Source organism: Arachis hypogaea, chromosome 18 (genome assembly GCF_003086295.3).
Source record: "Arachis hypogaea cultivar Tifrunner chromosome 18, arahy.Tifrunner.gnm2.J5K5, whole genome shotgun sequence".
Lineage (NCBI taxonomy): Eukaryota > Viridiplantae > Streptophyta > Magnoliopsida > Fabales > Fabaceae > Arachis > Arachis hypogaea.
This window is the reverse complement of record NC_092053.1, coordinates 89,897,982-89,922,456: the sequence shown is the minus strand read 5'-3', so window position 1 is coordinate 89,922,456 and position 24,475 is coordinate 89,897,982. Positions and strand designations below refer to the sequence as shown.

Genomic DNA, 24,475 nt, shown 5'->3' with positions numbered 1-24,475 from the left:
ACTTTGGTGATGGATGTTACTGTACATTGTTGTAATAAGGTCTGCTTTTTTATGCAGCCAAATGTTTTAATTATATGGTTTTATTCGCAATGACGATTGGTATTATTAGAACTAAGAAATATTTCGTTTTACTGGTCACTACTATTTTTATTCCTAACTCTTTTTTATTGAGTTATCTATCATGTCGTCATAGACAAATGTAATGCATTTTTATTAATCTTCAAAATATATTTGTGCAATTAGGATGTAGAGGACTATTTTAATTTACGCGACAAATTTTAAGAACTAATTAGTAAGGTACGGACTGTTTATTTTACTATTTCTTTGTTTTCAGAATAGTTCTCTGTTACATCTACAGTGACATCCAATAATGCAATATATCTATATTATTGTCTAGAATCGTCATCATTGTTAATATCGTTTATTTTGTTTTTCTGTATAATAATATACATACAACCATAATTGACTAGTGCCTAAAACAATTTAGAGTACGTAGAGCTACACATACTTAGAAACTACCTGTCACAATTTGGATAATCAAATCTCAAATTTCTTTTTCCCAGTTCCTATAGATGCTTCCTTCGATTACAAGAACTCAATTTGTTTTTATTTATTTTAATTTTGACAGTTTTTCAAGTATCTTACTTTAGAAGTTTTCATTTAAGTATCTAGCCCAACAATACATTAGAGTTGTCAAACATAATTAAGAACTAGCTACCTGCTTTGATCTGTATTGCATATTTCCATTTATATCATTCTTTGTCATCACAGATTAAAAATAAAATAAAGTTCACATTATACATATAAGTTAGTACTGCAAGCGTTATTCAAACAACTAGAACACCAGAGTGGAACTAAGACATAGTTTTCCCACTAAAAGAGTATTATATTAATGCATAGAAGTTCAAACACAAACACGAGACTACAAACCACATATATTACATATCACTAACAAATTTTATAACACCAAAGCCACATAATATAAATGGAAATTCAGCTTTTGGCGATTCATTTTCCACTTTATGGTCCATTCTTCAGTTTTCAATTCTGCTAGAGATTGGCTATGCTTCCTCTGCAAGTTAACATCGCAATATATCGTTAGTCTTAAGCGACATAGGACTAATTACTCGCACCTTAAAATTCCCAACATTTGTTAAAGAACTTTGGAACTTAGAAACTTTAAAGGATTGAAGAAAAATGTAGTTGGAATTTGTTTACCATAGCAGCATCATCTGCAAGCTTGAATATGTCCTGAATGCGGATCGAAGGCTGAAGAACTGCTTCTCATGTGAGACTCTTCACATTTTGGAATTGGCATCACCATTTCAAAGGCTTCAACAAGCAGTGCTACTTTCTTTTTCCTAGCCGGAGCGAGTTTCGTTACGACTTGTCTCAGCGCAGAGTCCAGCATCCATTCCTCTGCATTCTTTCTCTCATCCATCATCTGGTGCCTAAGATCAACCTTCTCAGGTTCTTGTACTGGAACCAATGGCAGGAAATTCGGCTCTCTTGAGTCGAAATTCCTAGCCTCAACTTCATCTTCCGCTCCCTTTCTTCGCTTAATCATGATTTTCCAGTTCTTGCTTGTGTCCTGCTCTTCACCACCGTTCATTATGTTCCGGACAAACTTATTCGCTTTGCGTTGATCTTTCTCAAGAAAGTCCTTTTCTTGAATAACCATGGCTCCGCCTTCAGCCATATCAAACATTTTAATTTGACAATGGCTATTTTCATTTTCATTATCATTCCCTTTATCTTCTCCCATTTTGGAATACTCTGTTAACAAAGATTCATCACAATCCAACTCACATGATGAGTAACCATTTTCTTGAATTTCAACAGCTCCATTCGCAAGTTTCGGAACAGAACTCTTTCCTTGTTGCTCTTTCTTCAATTCGCTTTCTTTTGCATTCGCTTCCGGTATCTGCATTGTTTTTTCAGAAAAAATGTCATCACAATAGCTGCTAAGTATGTCATCTAACCATGTAACCGAAACTTCCTGAGAACTCTGAGACAAAGACTCAACTTTTGAGTCATTTTCGCCATCCGAAAACACCGAAGAATCAGCATCGTCTTCTTGGCCAAATCCACAAAGCAGTTTCTCCTCCCATTCCATTCCATTAGCTCCAGAATCAGAATTAGACTCTTCCATTTCAACATCCTTTTTGAGTTCTCCATCATAGCTATCATCGCTGAAATAGCTTCCCATGCTTATTTCTTCATGAGACCACATAGTTTGATCGTTCCCTTCATCCGAATCATCTTCTGGATTTCGCTCATTTGGAACAATTCCCTTGGGAACACAATCCTTTGGATCCTCATTCTCCACAATCAAATCGAATTTTTGCAATTCAATTGACTCTGCTTCCTTTTCCTTAGCATAGATCTCAATAAAGCCATCCGTGCCAATCTTAGAGCCACTCCTTGTATCACAAGGCACCTTCATATTTGATTTCCGAGGACTCAAAGCATCAAGCATATTGCTCTTCTGCTTCTTCAGGAGTCGCCGCTTTGCTGTCACGAAATTCTTGAGCGGAGGCAAGTCTGCATGCCGGTGACCATTAAGAGAACAATAAGTGTACGGACAAACCTTGGCCATAGAAGTTCCCTCCGACTCGCTTCCCCCGGGATTAAGCATAAGGTATGCCGGAAACTTTGAGTCCTTCAATGTCGAAGAACAAGTGGGTCTGGCTGTCGATTTTTTCGGACAAGTTCTAGAAGAAGCTTTGAAACTAGTAGTCTTTGTTAGGGATCTCACCAGACTCAAACTTGATGATCTTGTGAAATTCTTTGCAGATTTTTTGCTGGAAACAGAGCTAGCTACTTTCTTTGAATCACTTGAGAATTTCTTTTGAAGACTCTTGGAATTATTAGTACTAGTTTGAGTAGCAGTGTTTTTTAGGCTCACTGGGAAAAGTTCCTTTTTCGCATGTGAACTGCTTGTGGGCTTCATGTAATTTGGAGAATTTCCATCGAATGTTCTCAGCTGCATTTCGGAAACACAAACACAAGAATTAAATATGATTCTGTATGCTTCTTAAATATATTGATAAAAATTAAAAATGTTAAATTATTATTTTAGTTTTTATAATTTCACTAAATTTATTATTAACTTTTTATAATATGAAAGTTTTTAATTAGAATTCTGCACAATTTTAATTTTTGTAATTAGGTATTTCTTTCTAAAAAACGTTAAAGTTAACGACATATTTCTCTCTAAAATAAAAATACTCTCTCACACTTAACAGTTTTGACATTCTAAAAATTTAATTACAAAATTTAAAACAGTATATGAATCTTGTTAAGAGCTTTTAAATTATACAAATTTAATTATAAATTTAGTAAAATTATAAGTACTAACATAATAATTTTACCAATAAAAATATTAATCTAATACCGTATACGTATATAATACAATTCATAAGTAACATTGAAGTGTTTGTCTACGATAGTTTTCTCACCGGAGTATTCTGCTTTTGTGGGGAAGCTGCTGGTGTAGTAGTTCTTGGAACATGAAGAGATGGTGGCGGTGTCTTTCCCGGCTGGGATGTGAATCTTCTAGAAGGTGATTGAAGAGCCTCAATATCAGAAAGATTGATTGACCTTATTGGTTTCTTAATTTTCTTCTTCATGTCGGTACCTTTGCTTTTTCCATCTTGGTTCTGAGAAGACAAAGAAGCAGAAGAAGAAAGCTTCATGTTTGTGAAGCGCTTCTCTGGTTTATTAATATGATCACCTTTGATACCAACCTTCTTTAGTACCTTCTTTTGAACCATATTTATTAATTCCTTTCTCTTCCTTGGCTTTGTGGAGTTCAATAAGGGAAGGAAAGGAACCTTGTAGTTTAAGCTTTGTTTGTCTTATGGTGAAATGAAAAGAAAGGAAAGGAAAGGCTTAGAGAAAACCAAACTAAGAACAGAGAGAGATTCTTGATTCTTCTCTGCCCTTTTGGGTTTTCATTTTGCCATTTGGGTTGGTGCTACTTCTTAATAGGTTTTCTTTTTGTCTTAGTATTTATTCATTTATTAATTATTTATTTTGTTTGTTTCAACGACTTTTAAGTGTGTGGTTCGGCAGATGATGGAATTTGAATATGAGAAAATGGCTCCTGTAACAGGCGCCTGATGCTGACTTCCACTAACATTATGTTATGATTTTGGGTCCCTTAATGCTTGATACTTTTTTTTAGCACTAGTCATGCTTTTTGGGAAACATATCCCATGCAAAAATCCACTTCTTTGCTTTTAGTTTTTCATGTGCTACCTTACAATCAAAAGTTATCAACAAAAAATATCTCAAGAGTATTAATTCAGTGTGTTAAAGTGAAAAGACTTGGAAAGTTTAGTTTTTTTTTTTAATGTTAATTTTCTATTTGTGAATTGTGATTACTGTTGTTAATTAGTAAAACACTAAAACTCAATCATTCTTTTTTCTACTCTTAATTTGTGAAGTGTAATTTTAAAAGAAAATAAATCATCTCTTATTAATGGAATAAATTGTATTTATTTTATATATTTTTCCAACAATATAAAATATTGAGTAAAGTATCATTTTTGTCCCCAATATTTGGGGTAAATCCTATTTGTGTCCCTAACGTTTAAATCGTCCTATTTGAATCCCTAACGTTTGTAAAAGTGATTCAATGTTATCCTGCCATCAATTACACATCATGAACGCTTTAGTTTGAGTTTTAAAAATCTCTTCTTGAAGTTAGAATACAAATATCTGGGATAGAATCGATGATCCACTCCGAAAAATAGCTCATCAAAAGTTGAAACTAATTCCTACAACATTTACATAATTCACTTTTCTAAGAACATAATTGAATCTAAACACAAATAGTGGATATAATATTAAAATCGAACACATCCAAGTGAAGCCTAATTGAAAATGAATACATCCAAGTGAGAATAATTGAAAAATATTATCTGATTTGTTAGTATAATTGATAGTAGGATAACATTGAATCACTTTTATAAATGTTATGAATACAAATAGGACGATTTAAACGTTAGGGACACAAATATGACTTACCCCAAACATTGGGACAAAAACAATACTTTACTCTAAAATATTTTAGTTTCCTACAAAATTATTTTAAGTTAATATTTTTATAAATTTTATCATTAATGATAAAATACTAAAAATAAAATAGTTTACTGAATAATAATTTTTTTTTACCAAAGATAGGAGACTCGAATCCACAACCTCTTAAATGAGTATGGGAAAACTATGCCATTTGAGCTATAACTCATTGGCTACTGAATAATAATTTGATTCAGTCAAAAAATTATTTTTTACTGAATAAAAATCATGCTATATATATATATATATATAATAAAAATTAGTCATCACGTTTAAAATACATATTTGACCTCTCAAAAAAATAATTATACTATTATAAATAAATTTCATTATTCACTATAATTACAAGTTACATTATTTTACTTACAAATTTAATTATTCTAATAATTAATTCTTTAGTTGAAAAGTATATAAATTAATAAATACATACACATATAATGGGCTGATTTTAATGTATATGAAAGTAGTTTGTTATCCATCAAGAAATATATATATATATATATATATATATATATATATATATATATATATATATATATATATATATTGTGCGGTATTTTTTTAAAATAAGTTAAAAGAATGCATGACTTATTTTAATTATGAAGAAAAGAATGTTTAGATATCTATCAAGATTCAAGAAATTAAAAAGTAGTGTCGTTTTACCAAGAAATAACGAACCATCATTTGTTTAAGAATTAAAAAAAAAACATAATTATTACACATCTAAGTATTTTTTTATTCAAGTTTATTTAAATAGGTATAACATCAACAAAAATCACTCTCATTAAAAGAGCGTCATGCTTTTTCTTCTCCTCCTTCACCCTTTTCAAATTCACGCATACCTCCTCCTCCTCCTTTTTCTTCTTTTTTTCGCGCATGCAGATTCTTCTTCTGCTTTTCCTCCTCATCCTCCTCCTCTTTTTCTCCTCTTTCATTATCGTCATCACCAACAACACTAACATTTTGCTAATGGATTATTTTTTCAATCGAATTAAATGGAATGCAATTGCTAAATCGAATTGAATTGAATTTAATGGATGCAGGTATTCTAAATTGAATTGAATTGATAATCTCTAAATTGTAGACACAGGTGTTTTGAAATTTGATTTTATATAATGGATAATGTTTCATTCATTTAGTACTTTACAAATGTTTCACCTTAATAACGTGTTTGGTTCATTATGCAGAAAGCTGTTTTGAATTTGATTTTATATAATGGATAATGTTCCGTTCATTTAGTACTATACAAATACAATTATTTCACCTTAATAACGTGTTCGGTTCATTATGTAGAAAGCTGTTTCGAATTTGATTTTATATAATGGATAATGTTCTATTCATTTAGTACTATACAATTGTTTCACCTTAATAACATGTTCGCTTCATTATGAATTAATTGAATTGCATGGATGCAGGTGTTCTGAATTGAATTGATAATCTCTAAATTGTAGATACAGGTATTTTGAATTTGATTTTATATAATGGATAATATTCCGTTCATTTAGTACTATACAATTGTTTCACCTTAATAACGTGTTCGATTCATTATGCAGAAAGTTGTTTTGAATTTGATTTTTATATAATAGACTAATAGATAATGTTCCGTTCATTTAGTATTATACAATTGTTTCATCTTAATAACATGTTCGGTTCATTATGCAAAAAGCTATTTTGAATTTGATTTTATATAATAGATAATGTTCTGTTTATTTAGTACTATACAATTGTTTCACCTTAATAACATGTTCGGTTCATTATAAATTGAATAGATGCAGGTGTTTTGAATTGAATTGAATCGATAATCTCTAAGAGAAGGAGAAGAAGAAGGAAAGAAGAAAAACATGCATGTACAAATTTGGAAAAAGAAGAAGAAACAGAAAGAGAAGAAGAAGGACGAGAAGAAGAACCTGTGCGAATTTGAAAAAAGAAGAAGAAGAAATACGAGGAGGAGGAGAAGGAGAAGGAGAGGAAGAAAGAAACGGAGAAGGAGAAGGAGCGCATGATTTGAAAAGTTGTTACAACAACTTGGATAGACTTGGATAAGGATTTTGCGTAGAGCTTTATTCTAAAACAAATTATTTCTCATCCGATCAACACTAACACATAAAAAAAAATCCAAAAATCTAAAAATAGAGACACGTTCAAATTTATATAAAAGCAACTATCATATAATAAAATAAAACATACAAAATACCTAAAATATTAATATCTAAAACCTCATTAAAAAAACATACAAAACAAAATAAATGAACCTACTAAAAGAAAAAAAAATACAAAAGAACAATCAAAACGTTTAAACAAGACCATCCGACATTACATAAAAGAAACATCCACAATCTAATACCCAATAAATTAAATATTCTACTTTCGACTAAAAAAAATACAAACGCATGCAAATTTTAAACATAAAATCTAAAAAATATATTACACCCACAACTAACAAAAGCACATATCCAAAATAAAATAACAAAGAAAAAAAACAACACCTTCGCATAATGACATTGAAAAAAAAATCCAAAATACAATGAAAAACATCGAAAATACAACAAAAAAAAATCCAAAATATAATGAAAAAAATATCCAACATGAATGCTTTATAAACATACAAAACATCACTAAAAAAAACACCCAAAATCCAAACAACACATATCTAAACCTATACGAAAAAGCATCCAAGATTTTAAAAATTGGAAAACATACATGATCATCGTATTGACGACACACAATATTCGCACCCTCAACACTTTCTTCAATCCAAGAAAAATTCACTGAGAAATCGATTATATTCGATTCCGCTTCATCAGCTGATGAAGCTATTGACGATGCAAAAACCTCTCAAAGTTAATTGGAAAGCCATGCGGCGATATAAGCAAGGTTGCGAGAACCGAACCAGTAATTAAACTAGTCAAGTAACTGGTTCAATAGTTTAATAGTACAACTGTAACACCCTAACTATCAAAATGTCACGCTTCCGGCTGTGCCACTCTGATAGCTCGGGTATTACGACTCTTAAAATATTTAATTCTAAAATCTGAGCCTGTAAATTTTAAACCGAATTTTCAAAACATACATCCATACTTCTCAATACAATTTACAATACTTACAAATAATATATATATACATCATACCAATATATAGAATTCACATATCAAAACTCCTATCCCTCTTGCAAAAATTATAATATTAATGGCGAGGGAAGAATAATAATAACTAAACTAAAACATCTTCTATCGCATCAGCTAAACTTAACTACTCTTCATAAGCTTCTTTGCCCGTTTCCTGAAAAGAGAAGTCTGTAGGGGGTGAGAACTTAACAACATGGTCTCACCACAGATTTTCAGAATTGTTATAAGAAGATATTTAATAGGTAAACTGTTTTCCAAACTCAGTGATTAAATATCCAGAATTCCCAAACTCAGTTTTTCCTATAAAAGAAAATTTAGAAGTCTCCTAACAGTATGAATGACCAATCTGTTCCAAACATAGGTTCATTAAGTCTATGCTGAACCAGCTTGATTTTTCATACTTTACTAATACTTCAATCAGAAACCAATCATAGCCTTAAATTCAGTGACTCAAACAACTCCACAACCAAATCATCATCTCATCATCAATATCCAAACTCAAAGGAACCACAACAGAAACAAATACAGGCAAAACATACAAGGAAAACACAGGTATAGATTGAAGTTACAGCAAATAGATCAGGTAGCAGTTAATAACAGTTAAGCAATTAGACAGACCCAAACAAATTCAAACTCAAGCAAAGCATACAAATGCATATGATGAATGCCTATCCTATGGTTGTTGATATCAACTGTCGGTTACGTAGCCATCCCGACATGTTCTCAAGCTCACAACATACCATGGAAAAAATCCCCAAGCTGACATGGGGAAAAGAACGCCCCAAGCTCAATAATATCCATGGGACGAATCCCAAGCTGACATGGGGAGAAGAGACAACACCCCAAGCTGACATAAGGGGGATAACACCCACCCAAGCTCAATATATTCAATCATTTCTCATAATTATTAGTTTCACTTCCGATACTAATTCATATCTCTTTTTCACATTCATCCTCATTGTCATTCAATTATTCAAAATATAATTCATTCTTGGCCCACTTTCAAATCACAAATGTATTCAGTTCACATCTTGCCAAGAACCATTTTTCTTAAGTAAATTTTCTTTTCAAAACTTTCAAACAACTTCATAACCAAGCCAAAATCCAAATCTCTTCTGAAAGACTCAAAATCACTCATTTTCAAATCATTCGCTCCATCACTTTGAAATCAAGTTATTAATCAACAACCTTCACAAAGACTCAAGACTCTAGGGAAGAATAACCTGCCTCATTTCTTAAATTCCTTAGAAATCCTCGGAATTATAGTTACTTAAGTTGAAATCAATTAAAATGAAGATTTAAAATCAAAACCAAAGCATGTAAGGCAAAAGTTCCGAACCAGTTTCAAAACCAAAATTATTTAAGCCCAAAGACCAATTTCTTTTTGTTCTTAAATCGGAAACTTTCCCAAAGGCTCGAATTTGTTTAGCTAAAATTTAAAGAATACTTCAAAAGCAATACGAAATTAAGTAATCAAAGTTCAATTTCCTTCAAAATCCGTTAAAACTCCTACAAAGGTACTTCTTTGACCAAACTTCAAAACATAGGTCCCCTCATGTTTAAATCAAACTTAAAACATAAACTTTCCTTAAAAGATTGAACTTGAATCACCTGTTTCTTAATAAATCAAGAACCAAACAATAGAATCTCTCGAATCCAATCCTTTTCTAAATCATATTTTAAAACAAAATCTTGGATTTCATAAAATTTTGGCAACATCTCCCCTAAAACTTGGACTTTGCTACCCGTTTCGGGTCCCAACCAAACCATTACGCAACCCCTTCCACGGGTTCAAAACCAAACTAGTTTAAAATCATATTAATTTCGAAAATTCATATCCTTTTCATAATTCAAGAAATCAGATCCAAACTCAATTCATTTTCAATGAACCAAACTCGTTTCCAAAATTGTAAGGAAATATTTCAGCAACCAACCATATAACCAAATCAAACCACAATCCAATCAAACCACAAACACGTTCATCCCAAAATAGCCCAGCAATACATAAGGCTTATACAACCACTAAAAGTACATTTATCACATTAATATCCATTTATAACAACTCCAAATCATAAAATTAAGTTCTTTGAAAAAGTCCCTACCTCGTTCATGATTTAACTACGCGACAAACTCCGTTCTCTCTCAGCCTATAGCCTTGGCAATTATAACCACGTCCCATTCCACTCTCGCTGGCAACCCCAAACGCGACATGGAGACTCCTGGTTCGCGTTCCTTTCTGCGGGCTCCAAAGAGAGGCGATGAGGGCGACGGTGGCACGGTGGCTCGATGGCTGGGCACGGTGGCAGCAGCAGCTCCTTCATCTTCCGTTTCTCTCCTCTCGAACGGGTCTGCTCAACAGCGGCGGCGAAGAGCACGGCGGTACCTCATCCTCCTCTCTGCATCGGCGTCGACGACGTGTTTCAGGACGGCGGCAGTGACGGCGGATAGTCCCCCGCCCCTCCCTTCTCTTCTCCGTTCCCTTACTCTCCCTCTCCAATTTCCCGTTTCTGAAATTGTTGCACTGAAGGGGTGAAAGGGGGTGGGGTGCGGCTGTGGTGAGGGGGCTAGGGTTAGGGTTTCTCAATTAATTTGGGAATTAGAGTTTCTGATTCAGTTTGGAAATTAGGGTTAGAAATTAGGGATTTTATAAAGGAATATGGATAGATATGAATAGATATTTTGATAAAATTGGAGGGTAGAGTAATTTTAAAACCAAATATACTCTCTTAAAAATATTTAAGAACATTATTTATCAACATATTGCTAAGTTGAATTAATTATTTCTATTTTAAATTATAAAATAAGCATATTAATCACATTTTCATAAAATATAGTTTAGACTCAATATTAATTATTCAAATTAAATGATATAACTTTTTATTATTTTTTTATCACCAAAACTTTATCTTCAAATTATAAAATTACCAATTATAATAAAAACTGTATATAAATATTAATTAACTTAAACTTAAAGTATTTATAAAAATCAAACTAACCATTTCTAATAAATTAATCTCTAAGAGTACAAATTAATAAAATAGAATATAATTTATTCATAATAAAAATTACTTAAATTGAACGGTACAATTCTTTCTTATTTTTTAATTACTAAAATTATAATTTCAATTATATCAAATATCCAATAAAGATTATATAAAAATTTTAATTAATTTAAACTCCAATTATCATGAAAATGTTTAATTACCTTTAGTAAAATAATTTTCTTAAAATAAAATTATCAATAAATATAATAAATCACAAATAACTAATTATTTGATTTTCAAAAACTAGGGTTGTTACAACAACCAGAGTCGAACTGTAGTTGAACCGGTTTAATTAAATATATAATAAAAATATAAAAAAATTAATATATAGTTTTAAATATTTAAACTCAATAATTTCTAAGCTAATAAAATTTAAAATTTTACAATTTTACACAATAAATTGTCCATAATTTATTATTAAAAGTTCATAAACAACTTCAAACATCAAAATTTATAACCTAAAAAAAAATCAAAATGCATATAAATGACAAACACAAAATGTTCTACCAGAAAAAAAAACAACATTGAACAAACAAGTCTTCAACTAAACAAAGACACTACTATAAATGAAGTATTGCCAAACTGGATCATATTTTCCTCAAGAGAAACCCGTTTAGAATTCTTGGAGAGCTTTATCTTGTGGCTGGTTATCACTTTGTGGTCATTCCATCGACAAGATACCGCCAACAACAATACAAATTACGTACAACAAAATAAAACCTCAGCCATCAAAATTTAAAATCCAAAATTAAACTTATCACTGTTTTTGACAATTATATATATCAACCAAAATCTAGAATTAAAAAAATAAACAACAGCAATTTAGAATTATTATAATTATTAATTAACAAAATAAAAAATAAACTGAATTACTGAAGATTGAAGAACTCATGACGACGGAGAAAGACGGCGAAGAGGCCACGATGGCAGAGAGTCCACAGTCGCACTTCGTACTCTTGCAGTGAGCTCGGGAGAGAGAGAGAGAGAGAGAGAGAGAGAGAGAGAGGGGCTCGAAAACAGATCCTCGACGGTGAGGATAGAGACAACAAGGAGGATATAGGCGGCCGACGATGACAAGGACAACTCTGAACCGACCTTTTGGCAACACGAAGAGAAGAGTAGACCATCGAGTGCTAAGGTGTCCGCGAGGAGAAGAGAAGACCTTGCTGGTGTCACTGGTGTGGGAAATCGTGATTCACACTTTTCACATCTCCGCACAACTAACCAGCAAGTGCACTGGGTCGTCCAAGTAATAAACCTTACGTGAGTAAGGGTCGATCCCACAGAGATTGTCGGCTTGAAGCAAGCTATGGTCATCCTTGTAAATCTCAGTCAGGCGGATTCAAATGGTGATGAGGTTTTAATAATTAAAAGATAAATAAAACATAAAATAAGATAAAGTTACTTATATAATTCATTGGTGGGAATTTCAGATAAGCGTATGGAGATGCTTTGTTGCTTCTGAACCTCTGCTTTCCTATTGCCTTCTTCCAACTGTGCGTTACTTCCTTCCATGGCAAGCTGTAGGATCCTCTCAGTGAAAATGGTCCTCTATGATTTCTGCACGGCTAATCAACTGTCGGATTTCTCGTCTCGGATGAAAAATACCAGGTACAGCTACTGCATGACTAATCATCTGTCGGTTCCCACTAGCGTCGGAATAGGATCCATTGATCCTTTTGCACACTGTCACTTGTGCCCAACATTCGCAGTTTGAAACTCGTCACAGTCATCCCTTCCCAGATCCTACTCGGAATACCACAGACAAGGTTTAGACTTTCCGGATCCCAGGATGCTGCCAATTGTTCTAGCCTATACCACGAAGATACTAATCTCATAGACTCGGTCCATGTATTAGATACCCAAGAGAATATACTCCGGCTGTCGTCCAATGGCTATGTTGAACATCATGTAGATCGCTTGTGGTTGTCAGGCACGCGGATCTTGGCTAAGCGAGTAACGAAGATAGTGGGTGATTGTCACGGGTCACCCCTTCATTCTGAATTAACTGATTTAAGTATGAGAGTATATCTTGGAGAAGAAGTAGGCGTGAATTGAATAAAAAAACAATAGTACTTGCATTAATTCATGAAGAACAACAGAGCTCCACACCTTAATCTATGGGGTGTAGAAACTCCACCGTAGAAAATACATAAGTGAAAAGAGGTCTAGGCATGGCCGTGAGGCCAGCCTCCAAACGTTAAAAGATGATAAAAAGATAGTGTGCGAATACAATGGTAAAAAATGCTATTTATACTAAACTAGTTACTAGGGTTTACAGAAAATGAGTAACTAAGTTTAGATAGTGCAAAAATCCACTTCCGGAGCCCACTTGGTGTGTGCTTGGACTAAGCATTGAAGCTTTTTCGTGCATAGGCTGTTCTTGGAGTTAAACGCCAGCTTTGGTGCCAGTTTGGGCGTTTAACTCCAATTCTAGTGCCAATTTGGGCGTTTTACGCCAGAAAGTTTTAGGCTGACTTTGAATGCCAGTTTGGGCCATCAAATCTCGAGCAAAGTATAGACTATTATATATTTCTGGAAAGCCCAGGATGTCTACTTTCCAACGCAATTGAGAGCGTGCCAATTGGGCTTTTGTAACTCTAGAAAATCTATTTCGAGTGCAGGAAGGTCAGAATCCAACAACATCTGCAGTCTTTTTTCAGCCTCTGAATAAGATTTTTGCTCAGGTCCCTCAATTTCAGCAAAAAAATACCTGAAATCACAGAAAAATACACAAACTCATAGTAAAGTCCAGAAATGTGATTTTTGAATAAAAACTAATAAAAATATAATAAAAATAATTAAAACATACTAAAAACTATGTAAAAACAATGCCAAAAAGGTATAAATTATCCGCTCATCAGTCACCGTCAGCGCCGATGGTGATAGGGGCTGATGGTGGAGAACTGGAGGCGCGGTTTTGCTGATGGAAGGGGTTAACGGGTTACACAAATTAGGGTTGGAATTTGGGGAGAGTGAAGGGAGAGGGAGGTTCTGCTTGCCTTCTGCCCGTTTTGTTTTGTTTTTTCTTTTTTCAGGGTTAGAACGTCACGGTTCTAATGATGGATAGTGAATCGGAACTTTAAAAAATTGGCCTAATTCAGCTGATTCACCGGTTAACCATCGATTTGACTGATTTTTTACCTTTTTTGCAGTGCAATTTTGGGTCAATCAGACTGGCCAGATGACTGCTTTTTAGTTAACCCGTTTGCACCGACCAGTCCAATCTGATTTTCAGAACCTTGGATATGACTCCACAGCAATAGCATGGCGTCATGAGAGAAGTAGTTCCAAGGGGCAACGTGGCGTCAGGAAGACACAAGATGGATAGGGGAAGGGGATGGTTTCGCAATACGAAGGGTTGAATGTTTTTTAAATGGTTGGGGGAGAGCATGCAATGTCGGGGTGAGACACATTCAGAAGGAGAGGCGCGGGAGTATAGCAATGCAACGATAGACAACGGACCACAAGAGGATGGCGACAAGTAAAGGGAAACGTGACATCGTGGTAAGGAGAGAGGAAAGTCACGACGTTGCAGTATTATAGTTGAGAAGTAAAGTGCATGTTTTTTAAACGCAAAGTTAATATTTTTAAAATCTAAATTATGTTTTCTAAAAGTTAGCGGGAGTTGACTGCATTTTAAATTAGTTATTTATTTTTTTTGTTTTTGAGACTAGTAACTTTCTTTCCCATATTAGCTAATGCCTTATTTTTTAAGTTTTAATTGTTTGTTTGAATTGGTTTTTATAGTGAAAAAATATTTTTTTAAATAAAATATTTTTATTCAATTTAAAATTTATTTAAATATTCTTTTTAAAAAATATTTTTATTAAATAAGTAAAAACAAAAAATATTTTTAATACTTAAAATATTTTTTTAAAAAATTTATTTAAATATAAAATAATTTTTATCCATTAATTTTTTTTATAAAAAATAAAGAAATAAGTACCTTTTTTAGAAATCAATTCAAACTAATCTTAAAGAGGATAACGTACGTTATATGTATCAAAAAGAGAAGGATAACATTTTTGCACCGTCCAAAAATAAAAGGCACAACGGTTTTGACAATTTGAGACTTCCCAACTCATCTAATCATCTTCAATTCTTCATCTATCTTCATATTGACTAAAATACCCTGGATGTAGGTTTTGGATAAGGGATGCTTTGTGGGCGGCCGTGGGTTGGTGAGAGATAAGGACAAGAAGCATAACTTGTTTTCAGCCTATTATGATCAATGAAAGTTTGCCTGTAAAGGAAAATATTTGGCCCTGGTGTCCAAGAAAAAAAAAAAACCCTCAATTCATTAGTCAAATAAAGTCAGTGAAAGAAAAAAAAGGTTTACTAGGACAGAGATAAAACTATTATTATTAATAAAGTTTTAATTTTAAATAAAATATAACTGAGTATGTTGGATTGATGTTCATCTTGTCGGCTTAGTTTAATGATTGTATCCTTTGTAATTGGTATTTAATTTGTTATGAAATACCGATGGATTGGTAAAATGGATGTCATATGATTAGGACTAGAAGTTGTTGGGTTGATCTGAATTGTAAATAGTATGATAATTTGTTAATTAGTAAGCTGAGAAGAAAAATTGCTTGCGGCAATTAGCCAACCATCTCAACGCAAATTTGTATTACTAGATATTGAATGTAGCGTTTGTTTTGGATACTAAAACTAAAATTGGAGTATTGAAATTTAGTATTATATTTAATAATTGAGATTGAAATTAAAATTTTTGTTTTAAAACATAAAATTTTAGTTAATGTTTAAGATTGTCTAAAATGATGGGATCTATGACCTGACAATGTTGTCGAACTTCAAGGCTCCTGGAAATTCGAGTGAATGGAAAGGGGTGAACTTGCAAAAAACAATCCAACGCTCAAGTCAAAAGCGTTCTTAGAAGTTAAAGTTTAGAGTTTTTCGTGTCTCATACCTAGAGGAAAGTCCGAGACTCTACGTATATAAATAATTTCATGATTCAAAGATCTTCCCAATATGGGAAGATACGATTTTGTATATGAGTTTGATTGATGGAGTGATTTATGGCAAACGGGAGATTCTAGATGTTTGAGCCGAGAGAGACGAATTGGGCCTAAAGGCTGGATCTTCGTGGGCTACCTTTACCTACTTCTAACGAGGAAGTTGCCTTCATCTCTTTTGGATTCACTGCCACTTGGTGCTTGTCTGAGCTCCATCACTTATTCTCTCGTGCTAGTTGACCACTGCTGTTGAAGTAAGTTTTTTTTCCTTCGTTATTTTTCCTGCATTTTTTGCGTTTACTGTTTCAGATAATGTAATTAGTGGCATAGCCCCGCCGTGATGGTGGCTTGGGGGGGGAGGGGGTTTGGAGGGGATGCCACAACCTCTCTGTTAGGACTTTAACTAGTTTTTTCCTTTTCCTTTTAATTTTCCAAGCTTCAGTTTGTGTAGTTCTTAGGCTCATAGTGGTGGTGGTGCCCCCAATTCTGTAGATGTGGTGCGGAGGAGAGTTAAACCTCAACGGGAGCTTGTTTTTCTGGTCGGGGGAGTTTCTCGGAGATATTTTTGGTGCAATACGAATGTGGTAAAAACCCCTTCACGTCTTAGCAAAGATGACTTACAGGAGCTTCGCGACGCTGGCGCAATCTGCAACCGCTACAAGAAAATGGATTATTTGTAACAAAAAATTATATCAAATTTAAAATTGTTACTAATTATGGTTTTTTTTGTAACAATAATTAGTTATTGTTACAAAATAAGAATATTTTGTAACAACGTGATTTCTTTTGTTACAAATTATATTGACTTTCGTATCGAATTGTTGTTTTGTTGCAAAATATTATAATGTTTTGTAACAAAAGATTATATTGTTGCAAAAATTCAAAATATTTTGTAACAAAATATCTATTTGTTTCAAAAGCTCTAAATATTTTGTTACAAAAATTAATTTGTTACAAAATACAATATTTTTGTAACAGGTTATTTATTTGTCACAAAATTCAAAGATTTTTTGTAATTAATAAAATATTTTATTTCAACATATTAAATGTAAGACTTCGATTGAATAATATTTTTACATAATTATTATTAAAGATCTTATTATGAGTTAATTTCAATTTATTTATTTATTAAAATTTTATTTTCATAAACTATTTTATTAAAAATAACTAAACCTAGTTTTGATAGTTAAGCTAGAAATTTTATTTAATTTTATAGTTATTGAACAATTTTTTATATTTAAATTATAAATCTTAGTAATTTTAAAAGAATAAAAATTTTATATAATGTAGTTTAAATAATTAATATTTTAGAATTTAATACTTTAGTTTTATAAATAAAAAAATAAATTATATTATTTCTATTTTAAATTAAAATACTTAATTAAAAACTAATTAACTAATTAATAATTAAATAATATTTTAAAATAATTTTAAAAATTAAATTAAATTTTAAATCAATACAATATATCCTAATTTTATCTAACCCTAATCAATCTAACACTAAAAGCAGCCGCCATCTCTTTTCTTCCCAAACCCTAGCTTCAACACAAACACACAGACACAACGTGAAATTAGAGAAGAGAATGAGAGCTGTGATCAAAAGAGAGGAAGAGCCACGCTGCTGCCATTGTCCAACAGCCTTGCCACCGCCGTCACGTCACCGCCAAGCCATCGCAGGAGAGAGATGCGTCTGAGAGAGAGAAAGAGTTAGAGGGAGCAACTGCGAACTCGCCAACAGGGGAGCCCGTGTTGCCGTCGCCTTGGTTGCTCCCACCGCCGTTGGACCCGGCACGCGCGTCGTCGACCAAGGAGTGCCTATGACCCGTTGCTGCTGCCACTAGGGTTTACCGCCACCGCTATGCCTTGTCATTGCCATCAGAGCCACCACGAATAAGAGAAGGAAGGGGCGCTGCTTCACGTTGTCACCGTCGCCGTGGGTGGAGCCGTCGTCGCCAAGGTTCGCCCTGAAGAGGAACGCGAATGGAAAAGAAAACAGGGAAGTTGCTATTGGGGATTTGGGAAAAATGGCTATGTTCTGCCTCTGCCGCTTCTACTCTAGTACGTGATGAACCAACAATATTAATTATAGTCCTTTTTTCCTTTTAATTTGTGTAATTCCCATTTCTTCCAGATACAACGATTTGAGGTTTAGAATATTTTCCAAACACCCAGATTTATTCCCTGAAGAGGTGAGTATCATTCACTGTAAGAAATCATACTTTTAAAGAAAGTATTGATGTTTTAGAGGAAGTGGTATTTAAATCAAAATGAAGGTCTTTATATCAAAATGAAGATGCTATTGTGGGATTTCTCAAGCAGAGCCTGGTTAGTTGCTGTTTTTGGTCCCATTATTGTTATTTTATGATTGCTATATTATAATTTTCAAAGAATAAGATCAACAACCAGTTCTTGAATAGATAATTTATATAATTCTTATTTTTCTCTTTAGAATTCTGGTATATGTGACAGATTTTTTTGCTTTATTGGCAATTTTAGTAATATTTTTGTTTTACAGTTCTTCAATTTTGTGTGAGTATCTTGCACGGGAGTATTTACGGGAGTATTTACTGTTTATCAATTAATAATTATACAAAAGAAAATTTTGTATTTTTTCATATAAATCATCTAACTGATTTGAACATGAAATGAGAGGCTCTCTAGTTGAATGTATAGAAGAAATATCTGGTCCTGCCCAAGATCTATGAAATTTAGGAAGTTTTGTATGATATTTCTCAATGCTTCAATACTGATTTTACCACTACTTAGTAGTTACAGATTAAGTCATCACATAATATATATAGCCAAGTATTTGTCATACAGGTTAGCAAGTGCCGCCTAAATTTGAAACATAAGGTATGTGTTCTAATTTTTACCATCCTTAAGGAAACTAGGGCCTCCTGCTAAGCTAAATAACTGGAGGAAATATATCATACATGCTCTAAATATAATTACAAATTTCTTAGGTTGTTCTTGATTGTTGTCATTCATGTTATTAACATACATGAACAAAGAAACAATAAGCTGCTTTACATCCGTAATAGGTTAAGGTCAAGGAGTAATTTAATGATAGAACTAGTCTATTTAATCATTTGTAACTTAGTATAAAAGAAGCTGAAATAACAAGAGTTGGATGCCTACAAAAACTTAGATGAAGATCGTCAAATTAGAGGATACATTAACTTGTTTGGTAGATACAATGAACTGAATTTATTTACTGAATTTTTAGTTGAATTTTGCTTGTGCAATGATGTGCTCAAAAAAATACTTAAAGAGCCACGAACACGATAAGAGGAAGAATTAGCTCGAGTGAAAGCTCAATTGGAAGCTCAACAACTCTTTTATAGCGCGCTTTGACAATGAAAGAAACTAGACAATTAAAGGTACCCCTAAAATTGCTTATGGTTTTAATACATATTCATAGATGATTCATATATTATTCGTATAGTTTAATTGTATATGGATCTATTTATTACATTTTACTTGTGTCATAGTTGATAAATGACAAATGTCCTATTATTTGGTTTGATAAATTTGGTTGTGTATTGGATGAGAAATAAGTAATGAATTGGTTATTATTGATGGAACCGTAGATGGGAAAATATCCAAATTTTAGGTGAGGTTCTGCTAATTTTTTTTTTTAATTTTGAATAGAAGTTAATAGAAAAAGTTGTAATTGGTATTATATCTTGCTTCTAATTTTTTGTTTCGGTTTTTCTCATTTACAAGTGTGCTAAAATGGTGACAACATGCTACCTAAAGGACTCAAGAATATTTTGATCCATAGAGATTCTAATCTATGTTAGACTTTTAACTTTTGGTTGAACTTGTGTAAGAAATATAACTTGTAGAACTAATCAATGTAGACATTAATGTTATTTTGTTTTAAAATAATTTAGTTAAATGAAGCATGTTTGAATTATCTATGTTTTTACATATTAGGTAAATGTTGATTTGCTCAATAAAGTAGTTAACATATTAATTAATTAAAAAATTAATTTGGTAAATTATGTATGTAATTTGTATTAAAAAAATTTGTTACAAAATAAATATTGTGTTTTTGTAACTAAAGAAAACAAAATGTTACAAAATCAAGTTATATTTTGTGACAAAATTTTATTAGGAAAAAATATATTGTCACAAAAAATATTTTAGAGATAAAAATTTGTTATCACTTTTGTAACTAATTTTGATTTTTGTATCAAAAAAATTTGTTAAAAAATATTATTTTGAATTGTAATAGTTTCATTTTTTGTTAAAAAAACTTTTTGTAACGGGACATACTGCAATATCCTTTTTTTTTTGTTACAAATTTCTTTTGTTTCAAAATTCCAATTTTTTTAACAATTTTTTTGTTACAAATATTACTTTTTTTGTAGTGAATGGTGGTGCAGTTGAGGAACATTACGAGCTATCTCTTCCTGACCCACATGAGCGGGTGTGTTATGTGAACATGGAGGCTCCCCAGGTCTTGGATTGGATGTGGGTTTATAAACCCATTCGATGTTGTAGGGGTTCATTTCCCCTTCTCTGTGTTCGTGATTGGGCTTCTCAACTGCTATAGTAAATATGGCTCCTTCACAACTCCATCTTAATAGCTTGGCGGCTGTTGATGCATTTGCATTTTAAATAGTTTATATTATGTTTTTCTCTTATTTCCGTAGGTTTAATTATATAATCTTCTCTTAATCTCATTACTTTTTAGTACTATTTGCTACATAGTGTTTACAAAGTATTTTAAGGAAATACAAGATTAAAGAGGTGAAAATCAAGTAGCAAAGAGAGGATGATCAAAGAGCAAACAAGGTACGTGAGGTCCCAAGGCATACAAGTGAGCTGAGGCATGGACGTGCCACGTAGGAAGCAGGGCGTGCCATGCCCTAGGAGAAGAAGCAGAGACGTGCAATGCCTGGAGTTAGGCGTGCCACGCCCTATCAAGAAATCGAAGTCCAGGGAATAAGTGAATTACATTCACAGCCAGACACTTAGTTCCTTCGGCTCAGTTTCATTATTGATTTTTGCACCCATTATGAGCAACTAATTCCTCTGTCAAAGGGTTAGGAGCTTTGTTTATGTTTCTATGAATTATTAATATAAGTTTTCTTCTATTTTAAAGTATTGCATTGATCTGTTTTATGATTGAGTGTTTTGTTCTTCATTCCTAAAGGATTAGTAGTGTCGACAAGCATACTAATCCGGTTTTGAATTTATTGCTTTGACATAACTAATATCCAAATTATGCTTGAAAACTCTTTCACATGACTTTCTGAATCGACTAGACATAGTGGTTTTTAAAGTATGCGACACCATACATGATTTGTCAATTACCCTAGTTTTGAATACGTGGCATATAATTTGGGTTATAACAATTTTTGAAAATTGTGTTTTCTCATAAGATTCAATCGAATAGGACTAGCTTGGATACATGACATAATCCCACATAAGGACTTGTTTTGAATCATATGAGGAACTTAATCTGTTTTTGCACTTAACCTCTTCGATTAATCGATTAACTAAGACATTGGTGGTTGTTTAATTAAAGAGAAACCGAGGAGCTAAGATATTGGAAATCGGATTAATAAGATTCGTCATGAAAAGATCTTTGCTTGCTTTAGAATAGGGAAACAAAGTTTGGTTTTTCTAAGGACTTAAACATCTTTGAAACCCTTGACTTCTCCATTATATATTCTCTTTCAATCAATTACACCTTCACTATCTTCAAGCTATTCAATATTCAAGTCTTTCAAGTTTCTAGCAAGTTTCAACATTCATCAAATTCCAGGTTTTATTGATCTGATTAGTTATTTAACTCGATATTTGTGTGCTCAATCCTTTAATCCTTGTAAAAATAATTCCACTTATAGTGGTATTACTTGAATGACCCAGTGCAATTACTAGTATCTGTGAGCTTCACTTTTTGCTCATCAAGTTTTGGCACCGTTGTTGGAGATTAACTAAAATTGACATCCTACTTTGGGTTAAATTACTAAATTAAATCCTATCTTTATTTTGTTTCGTTTTAGTTTTATGTTCTTTTCATTATTAGGTTTTATTTGAGTCTGTTCTTTTATTTTACAGATGCTGAATTAAGTCTTAGGGTTAAAATTTTAATCCTATTTTGCTTTTGTTTCACTCGTACATTTGCTATTGTTAGTTTTCTTTTCCACTGGTGCCTTTGATCTATTTGATTTTTTGTGTATGCAAGGGAGTGACAATTGTGAATATCTTTGATATGACCCTGAAATTGAATTAACTCTATTCCGGTGATAAGAAGAAAGATGGCCAAGGGATAGAACAATGCAAGGAGAACGCCTGAAGATTTCCACCACACCCACCACTGATAGTTATGGCAGCAACATAGTAAGGCCGGCTATTGAAGCCAACAATTTTGAGTTGAGACCTTCATTCATCCAATTGGTCCCGCAAGACTAATTCAGTGGCAATCCTCAAGAAGATCCGAATGTGCACATATCTAATTTTTTGCAGATATACGATACAGTTAAGGGCAATGGAGTCTCCTCCGAAGTAATAAGATTGCGGTTGTTCCCATTTTCCCTAAAGGATAGAGTTAAACAGTGACGACAAGCTCAACCCTTGGACAATATAGCAACATGGGATGATATGGTGAATAAATTCCTAACCAAGTACTTTCCTCCACAAAAGCTATCAAGGTTAAGGAATGTTATTCACACGTTCACTCAAAAGGAGGGAGAATCACTTTATGAAGCATGGGAGAGGTACAAAGGGATGTTGAGAAAATGTATCCATCATGCATTCTTAGAGTGGCTACAACTCCAAATATTCTATGATGGGGTGTATCATGCCTCTAGAACCTTAATCGACTCCTCAGCTGGAGGATCCTTGCATCGGAAGACACTCGAATAGGCTTTGGAGTTGATAGAGATAGTGGCTAATAACCACTACATGTATGCCAATGGAGGAAAAGTAAAGAAAGGAGTTATAGAGCTAGACACATTAGATGCACTGCTGGCACAAAATAAGGTCATGTCTCAACAAATCAACACACTCAATAAATAAGTGGGGCATATGCAAGTCTCAGTCATAAGATCACGAGTCACAATATGAAATTTGTGTAGAGGAACTCATAAAGATGAAGAATGTGAGCTATTCAAAGATGACTAGTACCCCACCGAACAAGTTAATTATATGGTAACTTTTCAAGAAATCCACAAAATGAACCATTCTCAAAGACATATAATCCAGGCTGGAGGAACCATCTAAATTTTGGATGGAAAAATCAAGGACAGAGGAACTTCAACACTCCATATCCACAAGGATCATCTTCAACACAATCACAAAATTCTCAAAAGCCTCATGCAAAGAACACCTTGGATAGTTTTTTCAAAGAATTCATGCAACAAACCAAGGAATTCATAATGGAGACAAGAGCTAATTTCAAGAATAAAGAGGCCTCTATATGAAACTTGGAAGTACAAGTGGAACAAATTGCCAAGCAATTGGCAGAGAAACCCCCAAACTCCTTTCCAAGTGACATAATTCCAAATCCAAGAGAGGAGTGCAAGGCTATTAATCTAAGAAGAGGAAAAACAATTGGCAAGAAAACCACAACAAGCAAAGAGGATGAAGAACCATTAGAGGAGAAGAACAAACAAAAATAAGAAGTCCATACATCACCACCTCAAGCTCCAAGAGACGTTACAAGAGAAAGAGTATATGCACCCAAAATTCTATTCCCACAAAGATTGCAAAAAGGAAACCAACAGCAACAATAATTTAAGTTTCTAGAAGTCTTCAAGAAGTTACAAATTAATATCCCTTTTGCAGAAGCCTTGGAGCAAATGCCTCTTTATAAAAAATTCATGAAGGAGTTGCTAACCAAGAAGAGGACCCCAGCAAGTTCATATCTAATTTTCTGCAGATCTGTGATACTGTTAAGATAAATGGAGTGAACCCTGAGGTTTACAAACTCATGCTCTCTTTCTTTGCTGTAAGGGATAGAGCAAGGTTATGGCTGGATTCTCAGCCTAAGGAGAGCCTAGACACATGGGACAAGGTGGTCACTGGATTTCTGGCCAAGTTCTTTCCACCCTAAAAGTTGAGTAAGGTTAGAGTGGAAGTCCAGACTTTCAGATAGAAAGAGGGAGAGTCCCTCTATGAGGCCTGGGAGAGGTTCAAGCAGCTGATTAGGAGAAGTCCTCCGGACATGATTTCAGAATGGACCATGTTGGAGATCTCTTACGTTGGCCTCTCTGAGATAGTC

The 24,475-nt window shown here is 33.2% G+C and overlaps 1 protein-coding gene and 1 non-coding gene across 2 annotated transcripts; both read right to left on the bottom strand.

Moving 5' to 3' along the window:
* Positions 1–865: 865 nt before the first annotated feature.
* LOC112772778 (uncharacterized) lies at positions 866–4,167 on the bottom strand. Its single transcript, XM_025817778.3, has 3 exons — positions 3,462–4,167; positions 1,219–2,986; positions 866–1,072 (listed from the first exon to the last, which is right to left on the bottom strand). Exons 1-2 carry the CDS (start codon positions 3,774–3,776, stop codon positions 1,229–1,231), a joined length of 2,073 nt encoding a protein of 690 aa, XP_025673563.1. The 5' UTR covers positions 3,777–4,167; the 3' UTR covers positions 866–1,072; positions 1,219–1,228.
* An 18,735-nt stretch (positions 4,168–22,902) lies between these two features.
* On the bottom strand, positions 22,903–23,009 carry LOC112774298 (small nucleolar RNA R71). Its single transcript, XR_003188793.1, has one exon. It is a non-coding gene; the product is annotated as a small nucleolar RNA R71 (small nucleolar RNA).
* Between the last annotated feature and the right edge of the window lie 1,466 nt (positions 23,010–24,475).